Source organism: Gymnoscopelus braueri (assembly GCF_963280865.1).
Source record: "Gymnoscopelus braueri genome assembly, chromosome: 21".
In the NCBI taxonomy this organism is placed as follows: Eukaryota; Metazoa; Chordata; class Actinopteri; order Myctophiformes; family Myctophidae; genus Gymnoscopelus; species Gymnoscopelus braueri.
The window spans coordinates 28715100-28740715 of record NC_137623.1 but is presented as its reverse complement, the minus strand read 5'-3'; the positions used below and the strand labels follow the sequence as shown (position 1 = coordinate 28740715).

Below are 25616 nucleotides of genomic sequence, written 5' to 3'. Positions count from 1 at the left end.
TTGAGCCACAATGGCCACCCGTGGGACAAGCAGTTGAACTGTCTGTGCAGCATCTTAGCGACTAGAATCATCTCCCTGTCTGGGTCCAAAATGGCAGCGGCTGGGTAGAGCTTGGGCTACCAAATATGAACCCTTATGGATCAATGTTTACGTTCAAAGTCTGGATTATATGGTGTAGAAGCAAGATTCAAATGCTTTATTTGTCACATACTCATACTTGTATGAGCAGTGACCTGTTGGTGCTAAAACTGTAATGTCCATCATAGGATTGAGCATTAGCCCACGTAATGAGGGTGCCAGTTAAACCTGATTTATACTTTGACACTGTCGCACAACAGAGCATAAATGAAGTATTATCCTGTTCCACTCTGACTGGAGCAAGGAGGCATGCCAGACAGACAGACAGACAGACAGACAGACAGACAGACAGACAGACAGACAGACAAGAAAAGGTGCCTCTGAAATGGTAGTTTGATAGGTGGGCTATACAGATAGAGTGTGTGATGTGGAGAGGGAACATGAGCACAGGAGAACATTGCATGTTCATTGCATGTTTATGTCTGTTTTTGGCCCAAATATGTCACCGCAATTTTGAAACTAGGAGTGTGTGTCTGGCCATACATTTATAAAACGTGTGTGCGTACATGCATGTGTGTATGTGTAGTGTGTACATGCATGTCTTTGCGTGTGTACAGATATTATATATTTATTGTGTGTGTGTGTGTGTGTGTGTGTGTGTGTGTGTGTGTGTGTGTGTGTGTGTGTGTGTGTGTGTGTGTGTGTGTGTGTGTGTGTGTGTGTGTGTGTGTGTGTGTGTGTGTGCATCCAGCAGCGTACGCAGTCTCAATGTGTACGCAGGGGGGTGATTCCTCAGTCGTTCCCCTGGTCTCTCAGGCCAATTTGGGGGGAGAAAAGCACTTCGATCATGGCCTGCTAGTGTGAGGCTCCCCAGCGGGGGGCAGCGCAGCCCTGCAATCTATATTGGATTCATTCCTTTCCCATCTACAGGCCCAACACAACCCACTGAGAGGAAGTCTCAACTGCTCCAGCTCTCTCTGTCCTACAATAACACACACATGAGCACATAGTCCTATAAACAAACATTCATAGATGCAGAGTCTGAGGTACTGTATGTATACAGTAGGGACAAATCTAACCCTAACTCCTAAACCTAACCTCAGAAAAGCCTGGTCACGACCTAAAGCAGAGAGTGTCTATAGGGGTGGGACTTCCGTCGTACGTATAACGATCATTTTCCACCAATCACAACACTCCGAATTCACGGAGAACGTAAACAGATTTGTAAAGCGTCAGATTTACCCTTAAAACAATGAATCTTTCTCTTGTGAAGACCAGGAAAATGGTCCTAACAATATCTATTTCTATCACACACACACACACACACACACACACACACACACACACACACACACACACACACACACACACACACACACACACACACACACACACACACACACACACACACACACACACACACACACACACACACACACACACACACACACACACACACACACACACCCCTAGTCTATCTTCAAGGCACACTCCCTCTCAGCAGGGGTTGCATTGTAGGGTCAAAGTATACTGGAATTTTAGACTGAGAGGGATGGAGAGATAGAGAGAGAGAGAGAGAGAGGGGGGGGTGGGAGTCTGACCATGGTAGCTCATGGAAAATATTGTTCTGATTAATAGAGGCCTAGTTCTGAAATTGATTTTATCACATTAAATCAAGAAAGGGGAATTTACATAAAATTCAGACAAGGTCAGGGGAGGAATCATGGTTCTTAATTTAGTCTAATCAAATGTAATTTGCATCACACCATTTGAGCAAGGTATTGCACTAACTGAATAAATGGAATTCTTCAGTCTCGGGGGTGGGGGTGTGTGGGGAGTGCTCTCTGGTTTTGATAAGCTGGCAAGATCACTGATTTGCATATTTAGCTACTTTGATTAGCTCTCGTGATGATTCTTGTGGATTTTTGTCCCTCCTGCAATCGAATTAAAAACGAAGGCCCGCAATCAATAAAAGGGCAACGTGGCTTTGAAAACACAAGCCACTCTGCTTGTGCGGTCAACCGGCGAGAGTGACAGTGGTGATGCTGATGATGATAATGATGATGTAGCCCAGTGGTCCTCAACCTGTGGGTCGGGCCCCACAGGGGGGTCCCCACATGACAATTTAAGGACTTTTAAGACCTTTTTAATACCTCAAAAACAAAGAAAAGAAGACCATCATTACTGCATCGAGTAATCAACAAACTATGCTATAAAAACTCGTCAAACATTGGCAGAATTGCCAAATAATATAAGAAAGAGGCAACGTTTTTGAAAATAGACGATCTACAAGCTCACAAGCTCACGCGAGGCGTTGTGAGCTTGTAGATCTGCTATTTTCACAATAATTATTTATCTGTGGAACCGAGTCAAGCTAAATTGAATGCCTCAACTCCTACATTCCAAGTGCTTATCATCAGGGTGGGGGGTCCCCAGTTCAAATATGATGGTTTTAGCAGGTCGCAGACTTAAAAGGTTGAGGACCACTGATGTAGCCCACTGTTTCTCAACATCTGGTCCGGGGCCCACCAGGGATCCAAATAATTGACCCTTATGAGTCTGTAACTCTTTGGGACCCCCTGGTGGTCCCCGGACCCGACGTTGCAGAACCAGTGAAGTAACCTATCTTTTCAGCACACCGTACACGAGTGTCTCGAGCTCTTGATTCATGGGATCAGACAAAGCAGTTATGATTGGAGACAATGGGAATGTGACCTATCCACCTGCATTGAATGTAATGAGTGGCCCCAACGCGGCTCATGGGCCCCCGAAATTGATAATAACGCTCGACAGAAGCCGCACAGTTTTCCTCCAACTCAACTCATCTGTGGAATGGTGAAATCATGCGTGTGCGTGCCGCCTTCGATCATTTCTTGACGCAATAGCCAGATATAACCCAGTATTACAGTATACTGTGGGAGTGGATGGACGTGTATTAGGTCTAGAATGAGTTCATTTAATAGCCCCAGTGGCAGTGACATAGCCCTGCCCCTGTGGCTCTCAAAGTGGGGTCCGGGGACCCCCAGGAGTCCTTGGGGGGGTCCCCAGCAGCAAAATGAGGAACAGTTTAACCCTATTTTATACTTCGGTTGTTTGAAAATAGCCATTCTTCGAGCTTGTAGATCTGCTATCAACCCATTTTTGAAAAACCTTGAAAGATGTGGAACATTTTTGAATGATTTTCCCCCTAAAATATTTTCAGATGGGGGTTCTCAACCAAAAACATCAGTTTGGGGGTCCTTGATATGAAAACGTTTAAGGACCACTAGGCCCATATCGGTCTGAAGTAGTACTGGGAGACACATCAGACATCTGATCCTAATCGTTTGTATAATAGAATCATTGCACATTAATGTTTTCCTTAGTTGTTGTGAGGGAAAGGCAGATTTTAAATACATGATATAAATGATTATAGGCTTGCAAGATTGCTTTCCATGTGGCCTTCAGGAACAAAGAAGGCCAGCGAAACCCCAAAAAAAGCTACACTTCGGCTGAAGCATTCACAGTCCTTAATTATTTTACTTACATAAGGCCAAATTACCGAGTTCGTTGAGCGAAATTAGAGCCCTTTGTTTTTTATCAGACCACATTACCGCTGGAGATTACGGATGATGACTGCCTTTGTTGTTCCGATCATCGCCTGTCGTTCTGAACTCGCGCTAACAAAGTCATTAAATTGACTCGCTCGTGCTCTCATTATGCCGGCTGTTAATAACCGCTAATTAACTTTGCTTACGCGCGTCTTAAAAGCCCCCCCCCACCTCCCTCCCTCCGCCTCGCGCCCCCTCCCCTCTTGTTCCTGTAGAGCAGCATCCAATTATTATGTCCCAGCAGCAGCAGCAGCAGCAAGGATGGAGGATGGAGGACATGTCGAAGGCCATGGAGACAGGGTCATGTTTGATTAGAGACCCATTGCATAGGGCAGTAATATATATATATATATATATACATACATACATACATACATACATACATACATACATACATACATACATACATACACACACACACTTGGGGAGCCCCTGGAACTTCCTCAAGGACCCCTGGGGGACCCTGTATACTTTGAAAACCACTAGCATGTGTTCCCATCTGACATCTTACCCAACGAGGTAAGATGAACCACACATTCTTGTATTTTGCATTATCACGGCCAGAAAAATACAACTTTCAACTTCTTGTGAACCAAAAACATTTTGCTTAGAGTGGCCTAGCCTACTTTACAGTGATCACTGAGAAAATATGTTTGGCGTAGGAGTAGTTGATCACGCCAAAAAAAGCTCATTGTGTTCCCACATTCACATGGCAAAAACTAAATTTCGGTTCATTCTAGTTCATTCACTGTACTGCATTTTGCTTTTGATTCCTTTAAACACGCAGGGGTGGCTAATGGCTCAAATTACCCTGTTGTTGTCAATTGATCACACAATAGCCGCCTGAATGAAGTAAATCAGAGTGAATTGTATAGTTCCCACTCCTACAAGCACGTGGAACTTCCCAATAGAACACATCTGGACGTCACGTCAGTGCAGTGCACAATAACACAACAACACTTTAAACAACATTCAATAAAACATTCGGATTTGCCTCTTCTCTTTACAAAGCAAGCATTCTGACAATTTTAGATGACTGAAAATAGGGAGAGAGGCCTTAGACCAGGGGTCAGGGGTCTAATGCAAGTAAAATGATCATTAAAGGTTTCATGACGTTCAGTTTTACCACACATTAAAAGTCTTTGTCATGGTCCTTCAAACGCGTATAAAAAGTTTTTACAAAAAAGTCCACTCCATTGATCCATGGCAGGTGTTTTTCTCTCACATTTCTAAAGCCTTTTCAACTGCAATGAAAAAATAAATCTTTGCCTGCGGGTGTCGCTGTTGAGGGATTTTGCCTGTCAATCATCACCTCTGCTCCCCCCCCCCCCCCCCCCCAAGGAAAGGATAGGGGAGGGGAGGGGCAAGGAGGAGAGTGGGCGGGATTAATGGCCTGTGACTTCACTGCCCAAGGGCCAAGCTCAGATTACTTTTCAGCCTAATTATTCAGAAAACCCCAGACCACAGAAAATCCACTGAATGTTAAAAGTTCAGATTTTTTGGGTGTAATTGAGGTCATAAAACCCCCAAAAAACATACAAAATAAAAAAAGTGAAAATGAATGTCATAGAACCTTTAAGTTCAAACAGGGCATATAAGGCAGAGGCCTACAGTGTAAACCAGTGATTCTCAACCTTTTCAGGCCGTGATCCCCACAATGATCATATTTGAACTGGGGACCCCCCAGTCTGACAAGCATTTGGAATGTAGGAGTTGAGGCATTAAATTTTGACTCGGTTCCACAGATAAATATTGTGAAAATAGCTGATCTACAAGCTCACAACGTGGGCCGTTGTGAGCTTGTAGTCTAATAATATAAGAAAGAGGCAACATTTTTTTAAATAGACGATCTACAAGTTGTAGATCGTCCACTTTCAAAAATGTTGCCTCTTTCTTATATTATTTGACAATTTGACCAATGTTTGACCAGCTTTTATAGTAGGCCTATAGTTTGATGCAGTAATGGTCTAGCGAGCCTGGCTACAGCCCCTGAAATCGCTAGCCTCGCATTCAGGGACACGAAATGAAAATTCAAGTGTCAGGCTAGTAGGCCTAATGGTCTTTTTTATTTATCTATTTTTATTGTTGAGGTATTAAAAGTCTTAAAAGTCCTTAAATTGTCACTTCACTGTTATCTGGGGACCCCCCAAAAAATCATGTGGGGACCCCCCTGGGGGTCCCTACCCACAGGTTGAGAACCACTGGTTTAGGGTGTCACTTGCTAAAAAGAACAGATTGACAAGCTCTGTTCTTTTTGACAAGCGACGCTGTTGTAAGGAGTATAAATTAGGTTCATGACATGACATAATCCATTTAGGCTATACGCTATTTACTGCTCACCTCAACCCCACAAACGGGGCTAATTGCCCATCATTTTGGTAGTCTATAGGCAGACGTTGCAGTTACACCTCAGACCAGGAGATGGCGCCAGCTGAAAAGCCTGAAAGGTAACGGAAAACCTGTTGAACGAAGACACACACGGTAGGGGAGAGCCTGCACGATTGTAACGTTTTTCACGTTTCACTCTTTTACGCAGGGATTGTTTTACCTACATATGTAATATTTTCAAGCAAAGGACCTACACATGTCTGCTATCATAAACCACTTAAAGTTTTTCAATTGATAAAACAGGTTGTGAGTTATTAAACGTAAAGTGGACGCTGTTCCAATGTTACATTTTAAGCGCATATGAGACCAATTGTAACAGCATGAGTTACTAATGTAACACTGCTAAAAAACAGCATTAAACAAATCGTTTTCAGCTTAAATCAATTATATTTATTTCAAGCAACTGTTTTACATTGTTTTCATACCAAGGATGTGATAAGATGTATCAAACATAAGGAATTTATTAAATCTTACCGGATGGCAGTTTGAGTGAATTCCATGGGAAAATCCATTGATTACATCTAACAGATGCGTGTTACAATCGGGCGCTCTGCGCTCCACTGCTTTGGCTTTGTTTACAGAACAGAACGAACGTGCATAGAGTAATAAAACTATGTAAACTGATGAAGAACAGACACATGCAGACAACATTTTAGCTCAGCAACATTAAAGGAAAGATTTGTAGACCAAAGATACTCAAGGTGAAATGTTTTACTAACTTACTAAATCAGTTTTTCTGGCCTGGAAGAAAATACTATGTACTTCCTGGGCACGTTCATTACAGCACTGGTCACATACTGATGTGATGACGTTATGATGGCATTGACCAATCAAGAGAAAACCTGCATGTTACAACTATGAAGCGTTACAATCGTGGCGGCTCTCCCCTATAACCTAAAAAACAAACAAAGAAATACTATTTAATTAATTATAAATAATTAAATAGCCTAAATTAAATTATAACTTTGATTTATTTATGTTACTTTCTGTCAGATGACCCAATCTCCACCAACCTGTAGACCCTATGACACCAGTGATGATCACAACTCACACATCCATTCCTGGTGCTTCCCGAGGATCAACTTTCAACAAATGTCACGTTGAAAATGTGAAATTTATTCCTTCTGCTCCTCCTATAATGTGGGCTATGTGCAGTGCACGTAACGTAATTAGTACGTTTTAAACAAAGAACGGATGTCCTGCTGGCAGAAATGCCTGCGTGACATCTCTTTTTTCCACGGGGTTAATAACAGTGCGCGGATAATAAATGAATCAAATTGTGGCCCCCCCAAATTACACAGAGCGACTACAGACCCTCTGTATTACTCACGTCTATTTGTGAGGAAAATACATAACATTTTATATTGTTATTACTCTCATTATACCACGTTGACTTGAGTGCAAATAAACGAATCCAGAAGTTTCTGACACCGTAAATGTAGGGAATTAATTGTGCTTTTATGGCATCTTCAACCCGTCTCTTTGATTTGCAATGTGCAGCAATAGCAGTGTTGCCAGGTTTTGCGAGAGAAACAAGCAACCAGGTTGTTACGATCCCTAGGTCTAGGGAGTGAAGGACCATGACATAAGGTTGGTGACGGTGAGTGAAATGCAGCTTTATAATTTTTGACCCTTTTTTGGTTAAAGTACAGAAAGTGACAAATAATACAGATATACAGGTGAGTGACAGTGAACTTAAATTATACAAACTTATAAAGTGACCCCAGTGCAAAAAAAACAATAAACAAATATAAGACGCTAACCTATTATTTTTAAACCGCTATCTAGCCTAACCTCTACCAAATCAAAATTATATTAAATCCCTAATCTAAACTAATTTCCCTAATCTAAACTGAAGCCAAAAAGGTGGCTGGTTGACAAAAAGCTGGCACTGGTGGTCAAACTAGGCTGCACTAGCCCTCCTGCTTTCGTGCCTAGGGGGGCGGGTTTAACATCTCCGGCGAGAGAATGCGTGTGATCCCATTGGTTCACCGATCTGTCCGTCAGCCCCCGCCCCGTCAACACAACATTACAAGCTACGCCCAATGCACTCTGGTTGGTTGGGGAAATGAAGGGCATAGCAGTGGCGGCCATTTTCTGGTTCCACTTCAAAATACTCAATGCATTTTTCCCATTGACATTTCCAAAAATATTTATATCAATTCATTTAAGCCTAGAATCAAGCCATCCAGGGTCCTGGTGAATCATGACCATAACAACATTTTTTCTGTGATCTTTTTTAATTTATATTTAATTATATGATATACTATATTTAATAAATACCCTTTGTTTTGCCGTTTTCAAAAAAGTTTTTTCACAGAATCAAATGTTTTATGGTCATGATTCACCAGGACCCTGGATGGCTTGATTCTAGGCTTAAATGAATTGATATAAATATTTTTGGAAATGTCAATGGGAAAAATGCATTGAGTATTTTGAAGTGGAACCAGAAAATGGCCGCCACTGCTATGCCCTATAGGTACACCGATGCATCTCAACACTACTTCAGTAGGTTCAACTTAAACAGGGTACAACTCAAACAAGGTGTCACATACAATACAGAGGGTTGCCAGCTCTTAAGTAGGGAGGAAGGCGTCCTCTGATTGGTCCATCTCCTGATTGAAGGTCTGCTCCCAGCCAGGTCTTCTCCCATGCAGATCCTGAGCTGAATGCACTGCATGCTAAATGGACTACCAAATAACCTTGCAATAAATAATATAATGAAATAGAAAGAACCCTCCCATGTAACACAGGTATATGAAAACAAGCCCAAAAGAAGCGAGCCCTTCGCCCCTTTTTGAAAATAGCCGATCTACAAGCTATGCAACGTGTTGTGAGCGTGTAGATCTGCTATCTAAAAAAAAAAACACAAATCTATCCCACTCCCTGGCATCAAATAATTTCAGATGGGGGTACGCAGAAAAATAAATATTAATTTGGGGGTCCTTGACTTGAAAATGTTTGAGTAACACTGGTTTAAACAACACTAAACAAGCCCCAAAAAACGCAACCACCAATATTTACAAGCAACTTCACAGAAAAACAAGCACAAAGTCGCTTATAATAAGTGGATATGGCAACACTGATTAATTGCAGCCTAGCCAATACACTGCATGGGCCTAAAAGCCAATATATGCAGTACTGTTGTAGCATAGGCTAGACACCGGTGGTTCTCAAACCTTCATGTCAATGACCCCCAAATTCATGTAATTTATGGCCACGGACCCCCTCTGAAAATATTGTATGCCAGGGACCCCCATACAAGATTTGTGTTGTTAAAAATATTCAAAATGTCCCAAATCCTTTCCAGATTTTTTAGATAATTGCCGATCTACAAGCTCAAAAAGCATCAAATAGCCTAAAGTGGTTAAACATTATAAACAAATGTTGATGCTATATTGAGTCATTTTGCTGGGGACCCCATAAAACCCCCTCAAGGACCACACTTTGAGAACCGCTGGGCTACAGTGTGAGTGTGACTAGTGACACAATGTTATAATGTAAATCAGGAATGTATAGCTATCACAATAATAAACTGAAAAGGTCTACTGTTGGTTGATGACAAAATAGGTTGGGCCTGAGCCTTTTTAAAGGAGTAGTTCACCCCAAAAATTATTTTCTATAGATTCTATAAAATGTAAGGCTTCATGGGGTGTATAGGTGTTTTATATAGAAAATAAGTATTTTTTGGGTGAACTACTCCTTTAAGATCAGTCATCATAGTAGTTGCACTCTTATAGCAATCCCAAGACCACAAACGACTCTCAAAAAGATGATATAAGGCTATATCACTTAAAATACAAAAAATAAAAATTCGTTTGTTGCGATGCCCTAACCGGGCAGATTGATACATAAAGGGGGGGGGGGCGATAGAGTAAATTGCAGCTTGTTGAAGGTTTTTTTTTGGATCGAATTGTGAAAATGATGCTTTTAACAGTGATGGGCTCTGATGCGAGGGGTCAGGCCATTCAGCAGCAGGTTAAATAGACTTTCATTTAAAATTACATTCTCGATCCATCCATCCCTCTCCAGACAGAGCGAGCCCGGCGCGGAGGCCCGGTGTCTGAGCACTATATTCTATATACCCACCTTCACTTTGAAGTCAATCACACAACAGCCAGTTGATCGCCTCCACAATTCCAGGACAGAGCGACGGGCAATTAGAGAGAGAGAGAGAGAGAGAGAGAGAGAGAGAGAGAGAGAGAGAGAGAGAGAGAGAGAGAGAGAGAGAGAGAGAGAGAGAGAGAGAGAGAGAGAGAGAGAGAGAGAGAGAGAGAGAGAGAGAGAGAGGATTAGGGGTCTTCAACAGGGGGTCCAGGACAGCTAGGGGGCCCTCAGAGTTACTCCAGGGGGTCCACCAAATCTTTGTGATATAGGCTTTTTTTAAACCACTTGAACCCATCTCTGAGGAACATTAGCCAAAAATAGCAGATCTACAAGCAGCGCAAGTTGTGCCTTGTAGATCGGCTATTTTCGGCAAAGAGGTTTGATGTAGGGGGGAAAGGAGCAAATCAAGTACCAAGTATTGAGTTTAAGTGGTTAAATGTCTGAAATTAACAAAAAAACATTAATTTACACAACAAAAAAAACATCAGACTCAAATTGTTAAAATATTTCCATATCATTATAGCTAAACAATTGTTGTTGTTTTGGTTTTTCAGTAGCGTGAAAGCTGATGTGCAAAATGTTAATTACACAGATATTACAGATATTCTAAGATGTATTATTATATTAATCGCTGAGATAGTTTTGCAGGCGCTGTCCCGCGGTTAAACACAAACTCTGGCCCAGATTCATTTTTCTTATTCTAATTGGAAGACTTATATATTATATAGGCCCTAAACATCCAACTGCATATTTAAATGGATTATTAGAGAATACAAGGTTTGGTTATTAGGACCAAAGTTAGGAATAATTTCATTACATTTGGAAAAAAAACTGTTATTATTAAATATTACACTTTTCCTCCACAACAATTATTTGAAACTTAGTTACTTTGTAGATTTTGATTATTATTACAAAACATACATTAACCACTTCAGCCCTATATATACATTTTGGCCATTTGAAAATAGCCGATCTACAAGCTATTTTCAAATGATTTTTACACATTTGAAAACTTGGAAATGGAACATTCTGCAATACTATTATTATTTATGCTGATATTATTATTATGGTTGTTGTTGTTAATGTTAATACTTACCTTTTATCTTGGGTATGTATGACAAATGTATATCCTAATTATAGTTATATGTCCTCTGCATGCTGTTAAATAATGTATTTCAATAGAGCGGTTCATTTAACTAAAATGTATATGTAAAAAACGTGTAGGCCGCACAGTAGTATTTAATATGAGTCTGTTCTCGTCGCTCTCAGCAAAATGATAATAAAATAATAAATAATAATAATATTAATAATAATACAACGTCGCTGCAGACAAACGAGTTCATTCCACAGGGATGAAAACTCCATGTCAAGTTTTGCCCCTCCATTTCTTTCAAATTAACTTTAATGGCTAAAACACACACACACACACACACACACACACACACACACACACACACACACACACACACACACACACACACACACACACACACACACACACACACACACACACACACACACACACACACACACACACACACACACACACACACACACACACACACACACACACACACACGAGCCAATCAGGTGCGCGGTAAATAGCCTAGACACGTCGCCGTCGGTGCGAGCGCGCGGACCCGAACGCCGTCTGTCATTAACCACGAGAAACCGAGAGAGTGAGAGTCTGAGAACGAGAGAGAGAGAGAGAGAGAGAGAGAGTGAGAGAGAGAGAGAGAACCAGTGAGAGAGAGAAAAAAATGAACGAGTGAGAGAGAGAGAGAGAGAGAGAGAGAGAGAGAGAGAGAGGACTGACTGGAGCCAACAAGTCAGAGGCAGCAGCGCGACGACAACAAGTGAAGAGAGAGCGTGGTGGGACTTCGCGAGAGCGAGAGAGAGAGAGTGACACCTTTAAGTTGCTCTCTGTCAAAATAAAGACCGAGCCGCCGCGTCGCGTCAAAATGAACGGTCAGTTTGAAGAAGAGGAGATCCAGGAGATCCGGGGAGAGCAGCAGCAGCGGATGAAGAGCAGGTCGCCCACGCTGCTGTCGTCCTACTGCATCGACAGCATTCTGGGCCGAAGGAGTCCCTGCAGAGTCAGGCTCATAGGAGCGACAAGTTTGACACTGACCGGTCATCTGCCGGACAGAGAGGGTCTGCTCCACAAGACAGCTGAAGGTAAAGAGAAGCCCGTTAGTTGTTAATAATAATAATAATAACTTGGATTTGGATTTATATAGTTGTTGACGCGTAAACGCTGTTGTTGCAGTGCTCTTTGTTCGTTTATGTTATTTATGTTTATAAACCCAGGGCCCAATTTGACAATAATGTTACCAGAAACACATAAAGAGCTATAGCCTTAAATGACCTTTACAGGTCTGTAGGCCTAACTCTGAGAGTGCACAAATGCATTTTTCTAAAATAGCAGATCTAAAGCTCATAGTGTGCAACTTGGTTCCGCGCTATGAGCTTGTATCTGCTATTTTTGAATAGCCAAAGTATAAAATAATGGTTAAAGTGGTAGAATGTGTGCACTCTCAGAGTTATGGGGGTCCTTGAAAATAAAAAGTTAGAGAACCACTATAGTGGACTCCTTATGGGTCATAGTAAATCAGTGTCATACATATTCTGAAGAAAACCTGGAGACTGACACTCAGTAATTGGGTCTTATGATCAAAATAGGAACATTATATAATGTTATGTAAAAACACTAAAAAACGAAAATTTGCCACAGACAAGGACAAGTCTTGCCACAGAAACATTTGTCCATGTACGGACACATTGATGACCCATGTTATGAACCAAATGTGGGTTGAATATACACAGAAAAGAAAAGAAAAGAAAACAAGAGCGAGAATACATATTAGGAGAGCTGATGTAGCCTAGTTTTAGAGTCTTGGGTTCTAAACGTGATTATTAAACTTCTGTGGCATCATGGGCCAATTATGTGATGTGTGTGTATTGCCTAATTCATTACTCTTCTTCAAGTTCATAACTTCGAAAATCGTCAAACTGCTTTGATTGATTGATTGATTGAATACTGTATTAACAGTTTGAAAAAAAAGCACAGAAAGTAGGCGTTCTATAATATAAAATAATATAATATATCGCATATTGTGACCAAAAGTGTAGGGATAGGCTATAGCTGCATGCTCTAGAGCTGATGAAAGGTGTGCAAAGCAGGCCTGAAATGTTTAACTTTCTAGAACAGGGGTTCTGAGGGGGGGGGGGGGGCACAGCAAAAGTATTTAATGTAGCATCACAATCATTTTAACCACTTTACCCATTTATACGATGGCTATTCAAAAATAGCAGATCTACAAGCTCGCAGCCAAATACATATTAATTTGGGGGTCCTTCAGCAGGAGCTGCCTTATTTGTTGTCCTTTTCGCATAAATAACGGTGTATACTAATTATCCTACTCAGGCACAACTAAAGGGTCTCTCGACACCGACATGCACCTGATGCCCCCAAAGCTCCGTAGGCTGTACGGCCCGGGAGGGAAGTCCTACCTCCACGACCACGGAGGAGAGAAGCTGGACAGGGAACGACTGCTGCTGGTGGACCAGGCCTGCGACAACCTGAAGATCAGCCAGGCGCCGCAGGTCAGCATCAGCCGTAGCAAGTCCTACCGGGAGAACGCGTCCCTGGGCCGGGGAGAGGGCAACAAGAGCCCCGGTGGGGAAGGCTCCGAGGAGGACGGTGGCTCCATGGTGGAGCTGGGGCCGCTGAAGTTCGAGGAGGACACGACGGGGAAAGAGGAGGAGAACTGCGGGAACCCTGCGGTGGTCAGCCATTCTCCGAAGGACGAGGGGGAGAGGGAGAGCTTGACCGCCGGGGACGGGGACGTGAGGGACGGGGAGGACAGTGTGTGTCTGTCAGCGGGCAGTGACTCTGAGGAGGGCATGTTGAAACGCAAACAGAGAAGATACAGGACTACCTTCACCAGCTACCAGCTGGAGGAGCTGGAGAGAGCCTTCCAGAAGACACATTACCCCGACGTCTTCACTAGGTCAGACATACTATCATATTATACCGATGTATTAGATAGCATGTGTTATAGCGCACAGATATTCATTTACTTTTAACTTAGACATTCAAATAATATTTCCTTTCTTGATTTAGATATTAGCCTATAAATAAAATGCATTATTATTAATATTATTATTAGCCTATTAGACAAATAGGCATGTTATTAAAAAGAAATGTGTATGATGTTATTAATAATACAGATTCCAGAACAAAATAATATTAATAATTAGGCTGTAGGCCTACTAATTTAAAATGTCTATTAAACAATTTAACACAAAATTCCCAGAAAAGAAAAAAAAAACACACAACATGTTGTGAGCTTGTAGATCGGCTATTTTTGGCAAAGAGATTTGGTGTTGAGTTTTGTAGACGGAAAAAAAAAGCGGTCCAAAATAGGCCATAGTTACAATTCAGGTCCGTTTCACTAAGACTATAAATGGTTTAATTAAACGTAATAATTCCTTACATTTATTTAGGCCTATTTACAAATAATTATTTGTAAATAGGCCTAAATAAATGTAATAAATTATCAAGTTTGATTAAACCAGGCTTACATAAAAGCCTGAGCATAAATCCCATTCCATATGCGTAATTGGACACTGCGGAGTTCGCACCTCATAAACGCGCCCGTGCCTGGCATGAGGGAACACAATGCGTCTAAGTGGAAACACTAAGGTCGTTTAGCTACATTTATCCCTCCCCATTGTTACACATGGCATCCATATTATTCTCATAAGAATTAGCGCAGTGGCTCTCAACCTTTAAAGCCTGGGACCCCCTAGAAACCATCATATTTATTTGAACCATGGGGAACCCCCACTCTGACAAGCACTTGGAATGTAGGAATTGGGGCATTCAATTTAGTTTGACTCGGTTCCACAGATAAATATTGTGAAAATAGTAGATCTACAAGCTCACAAGTGAGTATGTAGATCGGCTATTTTCTCAATGTTTGCCTCTTTCTTATATTGACAATTTGCCCAATATTTGACCGGTTTTTATATTTTGTTGATGACTTTTGATGCAGTCTTTTGCTTTTCTTTGGTGTTGAATATGTCTTAAAGGTCCTTAAAATGTCACTTCACTGTCATCTGGGGACCCCCCAAAAATCTGGTGGGGACCCCCCTGGGGGTCCCGACCCACAGTTTGAGAACCACTGGGTCTAAGTGGAAACACTAAGGTCGTTTAGCTACATTTATCCCTCCCCATTGTTACACATGGCATCCATGTTATTCTCATAAGAATTAGCGGATCCGCCGGGCTCACATTACCAATTTGAGGCCTCCACAAGCTCAAGGGCGCTTACACACACACACACACACACACACACACACACACACACACACACACACACACACACACACACACACACTGGAGTTTGTTGCTCGACAAACCACAACACACAACCACAACAAAATGTACTGTAGCCACTGTATAACTATTTTAGACTCATATACTCTCTATATAACTATATTTATTTTTTATATAATTACATTCTAGGCTAAACTACATCGCTGATGTTATTTCAAAACACTACAGCCTGCAAAGCATGGCAGTTATGCACACACTGATATTTTTAAAAACCAACATAGGCTACTAAAAATACACCCCAAAAAAAGCTATTTGTCGTTTGAGTTGTATTATTTTTCACCATTTGATTTGGTATTATCCCAAATTTGAACTGAATTGATTTAATTTATTTCCAGGGGCCTTGATGGTCTAATTTGCGCCACACCAGCCCATATAGGCTATTTCAGGGAACGTCAATTGCCTTGTTCAGATGTCATTATTTCAACCATTATGTTGTTACAGTGACAATCACTTTCTATTCTACACATCCAAGGCAGGACATAGAATAGGCTACTATATGGCGTCTTTCTGCGGTTGGTGCAGGCAGGAAAAACCTATTTCCATCGTCTATTGTTGACAGCGAACAGGTGTTTGTTTGTTTGATTGATTGATTGATTGATTGAATAGCCTATACTTTATTTAGCAGTTTGCGGGGGGGGGAAAAGCACAGAAAGTAGAGTTCTATACAAAAGGATGCTAAAAGGATTAAACCCAAGAAAGCACTATATGGCTTGTTTCCATGGGATCCTGTGTATTCTATTCATCGATACATTTAATGACAACCAAATATACAATAGACATATGCAAAAACATCATACGATAATAAAAAAGAAAATATGTACAGTAAACCGTTCGGGGGGGCATTTCTGCTTGGACTTTTTCCAGGTGGAGAAAGAAACAGCAATTCTACATCCCTACCAAATTGTGGCTTATAACCACGTATATCCGTTTTTCTTTCTTTATTTCTTTCCTTCAGAGAAGAGTTGGCGATGCGTCTGGACCTCACCGAGGCGCGTGTGCAAGTAAGTGGCCTTCTGTTTATTGCTCTAACTGAAAGATTTATTTAAACACAATAAGCTGAAACACAATAAGCTTAACTTAACCCATGACTCTCGTAAACAGAGAAATCAGAAACTATATATCCTCTTAATGTTTTATATCCCCCTGTAAAACGTCAGCTCTCTATCTAATCTACGCTGCCATAGATGATAAACGGTAAAATGCGTCTCTGGCCTTGAATCGACGGTATAGGCCTATTTGAGACCGTAATTTATGACTCTGAAATGTGTTAAATGGCTCCAATTGCTGCAGCCTTTTTCCTGTTATTGAATGTTATTACCGCGCGATTGGGGACGTTTTAGTGGCAATTAAGCCAACGCTGGAGATTCATAAACGCTCACTTAGTGGCTCCTCCGAGTCCGAACAAACACTGTTGTATTTCCTGGGATACAGGACTGTTGCTTGAATTCACATCAGATGGGGGGGGGGTCTCTCTCTGAGGAGAGGAGAGGAGAGGAGAGGAGAGGAGAGAGCAGTGGTGGTCAGTGTTGCCAAGTCTGCTTATTATAAACGACTTTGGGCTTATTTTTCTGTGAGGTTGCTTGTAAATATTGGTGGTTGCGGTTTTTTGGGCTTGTTTCTAAAGTGTAGTTGCTTTTTTGGACTTGAGCTTCACCATTTTTTAAATTATTTTAACCAGTGGTTCATGTCATGGATCCCCAAATTAATATGCATTTGTTAACCCCCATCTGGAAAGGTTTTGTGCCAAATATTCCACATTCTATTTCAAGATTTCTTGAAAATAGCAGATCTACAAGCTCACAAAGCAGCGTTGTGAGCTTGTAGATCTGCTACAAGCTCTGTTTGTAGATCGGATATTTTCAATGTAGGCCTATAGAGTATATATAGGTTTAAAGTGCTTATAATGGCATATAGTGCCCTAGTTGCTTCCTTTGGGCTTGTTTTCATTGACCTGGTTGCTTATTTCTCTCGCAAACTCTGGCAACACTGGACAAAGTAGGCTACTCAACCTCAGTAGCCTTGAGTCAAATACCCCTCAGTCAAAATTCTTACTTGAGTTAAAGTAGGCCTACTACTTGCTTTTAAAAACTATTCAAGTATTCAAATGCTGTATAGTGAAAATAGCAGATCCACAAGCTCAAGTGGCATCGCAACACTTTGTGAGCTTGTAGATCTTCTATTTTCACAAGTTGATATATATGTACTTTATATATAATGGAGTAAAACATATATGTAGTAAAAACTACAAAATTGCTCTTTGAAATATGTGAAAGTCGTATAGGCCTAAAAGTATCCAAAAATAGCCTATTCTCTCAAGTAAAATACAGTGATCATGATGATCACGGCCTTGTTGTGTCGCTGATGTGACTGTTTGCCACTAATCGTGTGCCTCTGCTCCACCCTTGGGTTAAATTCTTGACGCACCGTGGTCCGTGACATACAGATACTCAAAAAAATGTGCTTTAAGTACAGTAGGCCTACTCAACTAAATGTAGCCTACGTTACTTACTCTGTGTCCACCACTAGTGAAAGCGAGAGAGAGAGAAGAGAGAGAGAGAGAGAGAGAGAGAGAGAGAGAGAGAGAGAGAGAGAGAGAGAGAGAGGAGAGAGAGAGAGAGAGAGAGAGAGAGAGGAGAGAGAGAGAGAGAGAGAGAGAGAGAGAGAGAGAGAGGGGGGTAGGTGGGGCGGGCAAGCATGGGGGTGTAGAGAGAGAGAGAGAGAGAGAGAGGGGAGGGAAAGCGCGGGGGGGTGGAGAGAGAGAGAGAGAGAGAGCGAGGGAGGGAGAGAGAGAGAGAAAGAGAGAGGGGGGGTGTAGATAGAGAGAGAGAGAGAGAGCGAGAGAGAGAGGGGGGATGACGGGACGATAATGCTATTTGATTTCCCATTATGTGATTGCAATAGGCCTGCATTGATCCGATGCTTTGCACTTGGGAACGAATGGGAGACCATTAAAGGTGTTTGCTCCCCCCTCCTCCGCCCTACTCCATTCAGAGCGTGGCTTGCATGCAGTGTTGCCAGATTTTGCGAGAGAAACAAGCAACCTGGTCTATGAAAACAAGCCCAAAAGAAGCAACTTAGGCCACATAAGAACTTTCAACTGTAACCAGAAGCCTCGCCCCAAAACACGCTCACCCCCATTTTTTTCGCAGGCCAGCGGTTCTTGTGTTATTGCATTTGTTAGAAATAAGTTTAGTGTTAGACATAGTTTGACTGAGGTTAAGTTTAGGAATAAGGTTAGGTTTTGGCACCGTTTTACTGAGGTTACGTTTAGGAATAAGGTTATGGTTTTTAGGCATAGTTGAGGTTAAGTTTAGGAATAATGTTAGGTTTAGGCGTATAGTTTGACTGAGGTTACGTTTAGGAATAAGGTTAGGTTTAGGCATAGCTTACTGAGGTTACGTTTATAAATACCAGGTGAATACCGCCGGATTTGCCCCGGGGCGACTGTGTTTTGGGGCGAGCGTTTTGGTATTCCTTATCGGCTAATTGAAAATAGCAGATCTACAAGCTCACAACGCAACGCAACGCGTTGTGAGCTAGAGATTGGTTATTTTATTCTTTTTTATTTTATTATTTTCAAAATAAACATTTTAACCACCATTTACACAAACCTGGTATGGGGGTCTCTGGCACAACATGTTTTCTGCGACAAAATACAAATACATATTAATTTGGGGGTCCTTGACATGAAAATGTTTAAGAAACACTGGTTTAAACAACACGAAGCAAGCCCATAAATAAGCAACTATACTTTAGAAACAAGCCCTAAGGCTAAAAGCTGCAACCACCAACTATAGCTACCAATGCAACTTTACAGAAAAACAAGCCCAACGTCGCTTATAATAAGCGGACATGGCAACCCTGATTGAGAGCGTGTCTTGCATGTCCAAACCCCGGGCTCATAACCAAAGAGACAGTTCAAACATACGATGGTTATTATGGCCGACGGTAAAACAACAGATGTCGCTTTTAGGGGACCGTAAGGTGAACAAATCACTTAACGGGCGCCATCAGGAGGTGATAAAAACTCATAAATTCCCCAGGGGCCATGTAATGCTAAACAGCCCCTCCGGGAATAATGCCTGTGTGTGTACAGTGTGTGTGTGTGTGTGTGTGTGTGTGTGTGTGTCTGTCTCAGTGGTGGGAAAAGTACTCTCCTTTTTTTACTTGAGTAAAAGTATCAATACCACAATGTAGAAATACTCCGTTACAAGTAAAAGTTTGGTATTCAGAATTTACTTGAGTAAAGGTACAAAAGTATATATTAATGGATGTTTATTGTTTTGTAATAATAATCAAAATCAACAAAGTAACTAAAGTTTTCAAATGGTGGAGTAAAGTAGCCTACAATACTTTCCTAAACGTATTGAAAATTGATAATACTCCACTAAACCAAAACCTCAAAATTGTGCTTAAGTAGGCTACAGTTGGGCCTACTTGAGTAAATGTACTTAGTTACTTTACACCACTGGTGTGTGTGGTCACTGACTGTCGCTCAAGTTGCCCGTTCAATCACTCTGCTCGTGTTGACATTTTGCTCATTGTGAGACACACACACACACACACACACACACACACACACACACACACACACACACACACACACACACACACACACACACACACACACACACACACACACACACACACACACACACAGTGTTTCTACAGTGCAAACTGCTGCAACAAGGGGATGCGTGGGAAAGTTAAATAAACGCTCCCGGATGGAAGTCAGTTTTCAGTTTGTTTCTACGATTCTAAGAATTTTAATTTAAAGCGCATTAATTGCCATTTTAGAGCCAGTTCAGTTCGGCGGCTGTTTTATCCAGCTTTTGTTAACAGCCGCTCTTAATTATCTCTCCCCACCCTGGCAAAGCCGGATCTGAAAGGAGCGAACGGGTTTAATTAGCTATAACGTTAGACGAAAGGACTTTCCCTCTCGTGTAATTACTGTTGACCTGTACACAGTCTGGTGGCCGCCACCTGCAACACAGCAACGGTTAGGGCTACCTGTCAACAATTGACACTGGTTAGCCCACTGTTTCCCAAACACTGGGTCGGGACCCATTTGTGTCGCAGACACATTTGTAGGGGTCACGAGTAAATAATAAACAAACAAAAAAAATAAAAAAATAAAATAAAATCAACATTTTTCATGAATTACATTTTTGAATAAATACAAGAATAAAAATCTAAGAAATTCCATAAATTAGAAAACAAATGTTTGAGAAGTAGGACTCACAATAGCTGATCTACAAGCCCTGCTATTTTTTACTAGTTTGGGTACTGGGCAAACATCTAATTTCTCCTTTGGGTCTTGAGCTAAAAAGTTAGGGAACCACTGGGCTATAGCCTATTCAACATGGTTCTCAAACATTTTCATGTCAAGGACCCCCAAATTGATCAATTTGCATATCAATGATATGCAAGGCTATTTGGCCACAGACACCCATCTGAAAATATCTTGTAGCAGGTACCCTCATATAAGAAGTGTAGGCCTATAATAGTAGGCAAAACAAATTATGTAGATTGTCTACTTTATCTACTTTTGACAATTTCTTTGACATCGTTTTTTATTTCAATTGTTTCCATCAGGATGGGGGACAATTATTTTAGCGCTTAGCACACCTGACTGCACCTTTAAACCGAACACAAACATGTTAAACATCTACTGTATCTGTATGTAAGCAGGCACTCAAAGCAAGTGTTATTATTTTAACTGTGTTGAAAACCAGGACATTTGAGTGTTTTAGAGATATTTGTTCTCGGGACACCCAGCTTGAAACCGGGACAATCCCGGCCAAACCGGGATGCATGGTCCACCACAGGGTATTCCTCATGGGGTCATTAGGCTACAATGGGACATGGACATGGCTGCATTGATGTCAGCACCTCAAATAACCTTTTTTGCTTTAAGTCAGTGGTTCGCAAACATTTTCATGTCAGGGACCTGTATTTGGTGGGGTCCGGGGACCCCCAGGGGTCCTTGAGGGGTTTCCAGGGGGTCCCTAGCAGAAATCAGTTTAACCACTTTACCTTATACATTCTATTTTAAAAAATCTTGAAATATTTTGAAAATGTGTATAGAATATTTTTGAGGCATTTTAACAACACAAATCTTGTATGGGGGTCCCCTATCAGGAAATATTTTCCGATGGCGGTCCGTGGCCAAATACATACTGGGACATGAAAATGTTCGAGAACCACTGTGCATACAATCTAGCCTGCATGAGCCAAACGGGACTTGTAGTATATCAGTGTGTTTTTCTGCTGCTCTCTCACCTGTGCGCGATGGTGTCCATTCTCAGGTGTGGTTCCAGAACCGCCGGGCCAAGTGGCGGAAACGAGAGAAAGCCGGGGTGCAGGTCCACCCGTCCGGCCTGCCATTCCCAGGTCCCATGGCAGCGGCCCACCCTCTCAGCCACTACCTCGACGGAGGTCCCTTCCCTCCTCATCCTCACGCTGCCCTGGAATCCGCCTGGACGGCCGCGGCAGCTGCGGCCGCCGCCTTCCCGGGACTGGCACACCCGCCGCACAACGGCTCGGGACCCCTGGCCACTCCGTTAGGACTGAGCACCTTTCTGGGCACGGCCGCCATGTTCCGCCATCCCGCTTTCATTGGACCCACCTTCGGCAGGTGAGACGATCCCAGACATCCCTCCCCCCCCGCTGGGACGCAGCAAAATCCCAACCTGTGGGGCCAGGGTCCACTGTCTGGTGGGCTGTGAGGACATTGCAAGGGGGGCCCCCAAAATAATTGGCAAATCACTAAGATTTTATTGATTGATTTGTACGATGAAGTATGTCATAATTTACAAAACATACGCTGAAATATGGAGATTATAGGACAGGAGACAAGGTTTCTGACTGACAGCAACGGTATTTTTTTCTCATGCCTTAACATCCTTCCTGGCTTGCTCCATCTATCAGACTCTTCTCCAGTATGGGTCCACTGACGAGTGCTTCCGCCGCCGCGGCCTTGCTCCGGCAGCCCATGCCTCCCGTGGAGAGCCCCTCCCACCCGGGCCCCATCCTGTCCGACCCGTCCTCCTCTTCTTCCTCCTCCTCATCCTCCACCACCACCACGGTGGGTGCAGCCGACCGCAGGGCGTCCAGCATCGCCGCGCTGCGCCTCAAGGCCAAGGAACACTCGGCTCAGCTCACCCAGCTCAACATACTGCTGCCTACAGGAGCCCCGGGGAAGGAGGTGTGCTGAACACTTCACACCAGCTAGCCCCCCCCAACCCACCCACATTTAACCACTTAAACCCCCTAGACTTAGTAAACTGGACCCCGAGTTGGCTCTGTACTTGGGACCGCTTTCCACCCCCCCCCATCTACACCAAATCTCTTCACCAACGTGTCACGTTGTGAGCATGCATATCTGCTATTTTTGGTTCACATGAATTCCCACAAGAATATGGATGCTGGGGTTAATGTGGTTAACACCCAAACCCCTTCATACTCCTGGAGTCAGAGCAGTAAGCTCATCCGGACGAGCCCCCAAAACACAGCAAAATCCTCGGTGTTCATTTACTCTACTGGTGTAAAATGTTTTTACACTCTTAACCACTTAAACCCTATAAACTGTACCATAATTGAACGGTGTCCTCCAGGGCTCTATACTAGGTCCAGTCCTTTCCCCCCCCCCTGAACCAAATCTCTTTGCCAAAAATAGCAGTTCTACAAGCTCACAACACGAGTAAGCGAGTGACGCATTGTGAGCTTGTAGATCGGCTATTTTTGGCAAATGTTCGCCCCCAGAATAGGGATGCTATTGGTTCATGTTGTTGAATTAACACAGAGTATTTTGCTGTGCACCCCTCGAAACGTCATACACCCCCCCCCCAACAAAATAGCACGACCAAATTCAGGCAGAGCGCTGCCTAAACTAATGTGTAAGTCGGATGACTGCTCACTAGTCTAAACCTGGTTTAAACCAAGTCGTCCATTCCACCCATGACCCACAAAATGCCAGACGCCAGAGGATTAAAACCAATCCGACCAACACACATGCACGCATACGCACCTGCTGTACACCTCTCTGAGTTGTAGGTTCCAGTGATTTGAATTAATTTACAATGTCCAATGTAAAAAAACAAAACAAAAAAGCAACAGGATCAGGTTGAAATTTTGAGATTGAGTTTTATGACCTTCACTGAAAATGTTACTTGTTGGTTGAGATGTTTAGTGGTCGCAATATTTTGTTTTATTTTATACAGCTAAATTCCCATGAGGGGTTATTCACGTGCGTGTGTGCACACATCACAAATACACCTATATGCACGGGGAGATAAGACCCAGGAACCAAAGGGGATACAAAGCTTGCCACTTTGAATCTGGACATGAGTGCTCACCATATTACTGTTACTTAAAACAAAACCGAAACCAAAGGAAAACTGTCCATAGACCTTCCATAGCCTTTTCACAAGCCTGCTTCTAAGTCTTCACTTCTCGTTTGTCTGCTAGTCAAACTCAACCCTACTGTATTCTTAACCACTTGAACCCTAGCATTCATATTCTGGAGCGAAATAGCAGATCTACACGCAATGCTTTGCAAACGTGATGCGTTGTGAGCTTGTATATCGGCTATTTGTGGTGAATATATTTGGTGTAGAGGGGGGAAAGTGAGGGGGCCTAACGTAGATCCCTGGGGGACTCCGGTCAACGAAGTACAGTATATGGGGTTTAATTGGTTAAAAAAAAAGTTAGCTTTCGTTACACGTCAAAATATATTTTGGGGTGGTGTTATACCACCTACAATATTTCTGCGCCAAATACTTAAACTGATTATGACATTGTTTTTTAAAAACGATACTGGCCTAGTATCTTATGTTTGAATTTGTTGTTCAGCACTTAATAATAACTAAGGATTTGAATTTCCACTGAGTTTGACTACAGGACAAACATGCCAAGTTGGGATTTGACCAGTGTCTCTTTTGGCTGAACTGTGCAAGAGAAAAACTGTACATATTGTGTAAAAACAAAACAAGAAAAAAAAAGGGGAAAAGAGGCAAAAAGAGGCAACAAAGAAAAGGTTAATTTTCAGAACAGGGTCAATGTATATTTGAGAAGAGACCATGTTTTGATCAGTTGCACTTGGTGTAGTGTTTTATGACAGTGTTTACCCTGTGTAGAATTTCTCCCGTGTTTATGAAATATTAGGTTTTTAGATTATTAATTATTTATGTCATATCTGTTTTCCAGAGGAACTGAGTGATGAGGACAGTTTTGTTTTCTTATAAAGTGATTGTACATTTCCTGGTTTATTAATGCTAATTTGAATAAATTACACTGGTAAAATGACTTATTCTTTATTTCAAATTCCATTACGACTGACATAGGCCCAAACCAGGAAAATATGTGAAATAGAATATTATATAACTATTAATAAAAACTGTTATAAAGAACCTATGTCTTTTGTCTTACATTGCCATAAGAATAATGTTGACCTTGCATTATCAACTCTTAACCACGTATGCCCTATTTTATACTTAAACATTTAAAAACACTGATCTATAATTTTGAGCATGTCATTATAGTCAAAATAGTCAAATAAATAAATGAAATAAATCAAAAATTCGATCTGCTATTTTCGAAAGATTCTGAACAATTTCTAATATAATGGCATGCCCAAATACAAATACAATTTATAAGGGCACTGCTCTCAGTGAGCTATGCACATAATTACAAGTATATAACAGAATTACGAAAATACACTTTCGTAAAACAGGCTAGCTTGTCTAGATTGAATACAAGGTTGTACTGTTGTGCCTTTAGGCCAATGAATGGGGTGGAATGAAAACATACCGGATGAATTTAGCATGGGAGAGGTATATGGGAGTGGTCCGTTTTACAATGAGCCTATGCTCATTGTAAAACGGGCCACCTTGAATAAATAAGCGAGAAAAAGTATTAGGGTCCTTCCTAATGGTAAATATAATTCCGCTCGCTGCGTGCGTCTACTCTCTAGTGTGGAGTTGACAAAATACAGCCCATATATTCATGGCCTAATCCTAATCCCCCACATGCGAAACGCGCGACAAAAG

The 25616-nt window shown here is 42.0% G+C and overlaps 1 protein-coding gene across 1 annotated transcript; it reads left to right on the top strand.

Annotated features, from left to right (window-relative positions):
- Window positions 1–12073: 12073 nt before the first annotated feature.
- arxa (aristaless related homeobox a) lies at window positions 12074–22783 on the top strand (the record flags this gene model as incomplete). Its single annotated transcript, XM_080418068.1, has 5 exons — window positions 12074–12341; window positions 13591–14176; window positions 16523–16568; window positions 21876–22204; window positions 22498–22783. Exons 1-5 carry the CDS (start codon window positions 12125–12127, stop codon window positions 22781–22783), a joined length of 1464 nt encoding a protein of 487 aa, XP_080274194.1. The 5' UTR covers window positions 12074–12124.
- Between the last annotated feature and the right edge of the window lie 2833 nt (window positions 22784–25616).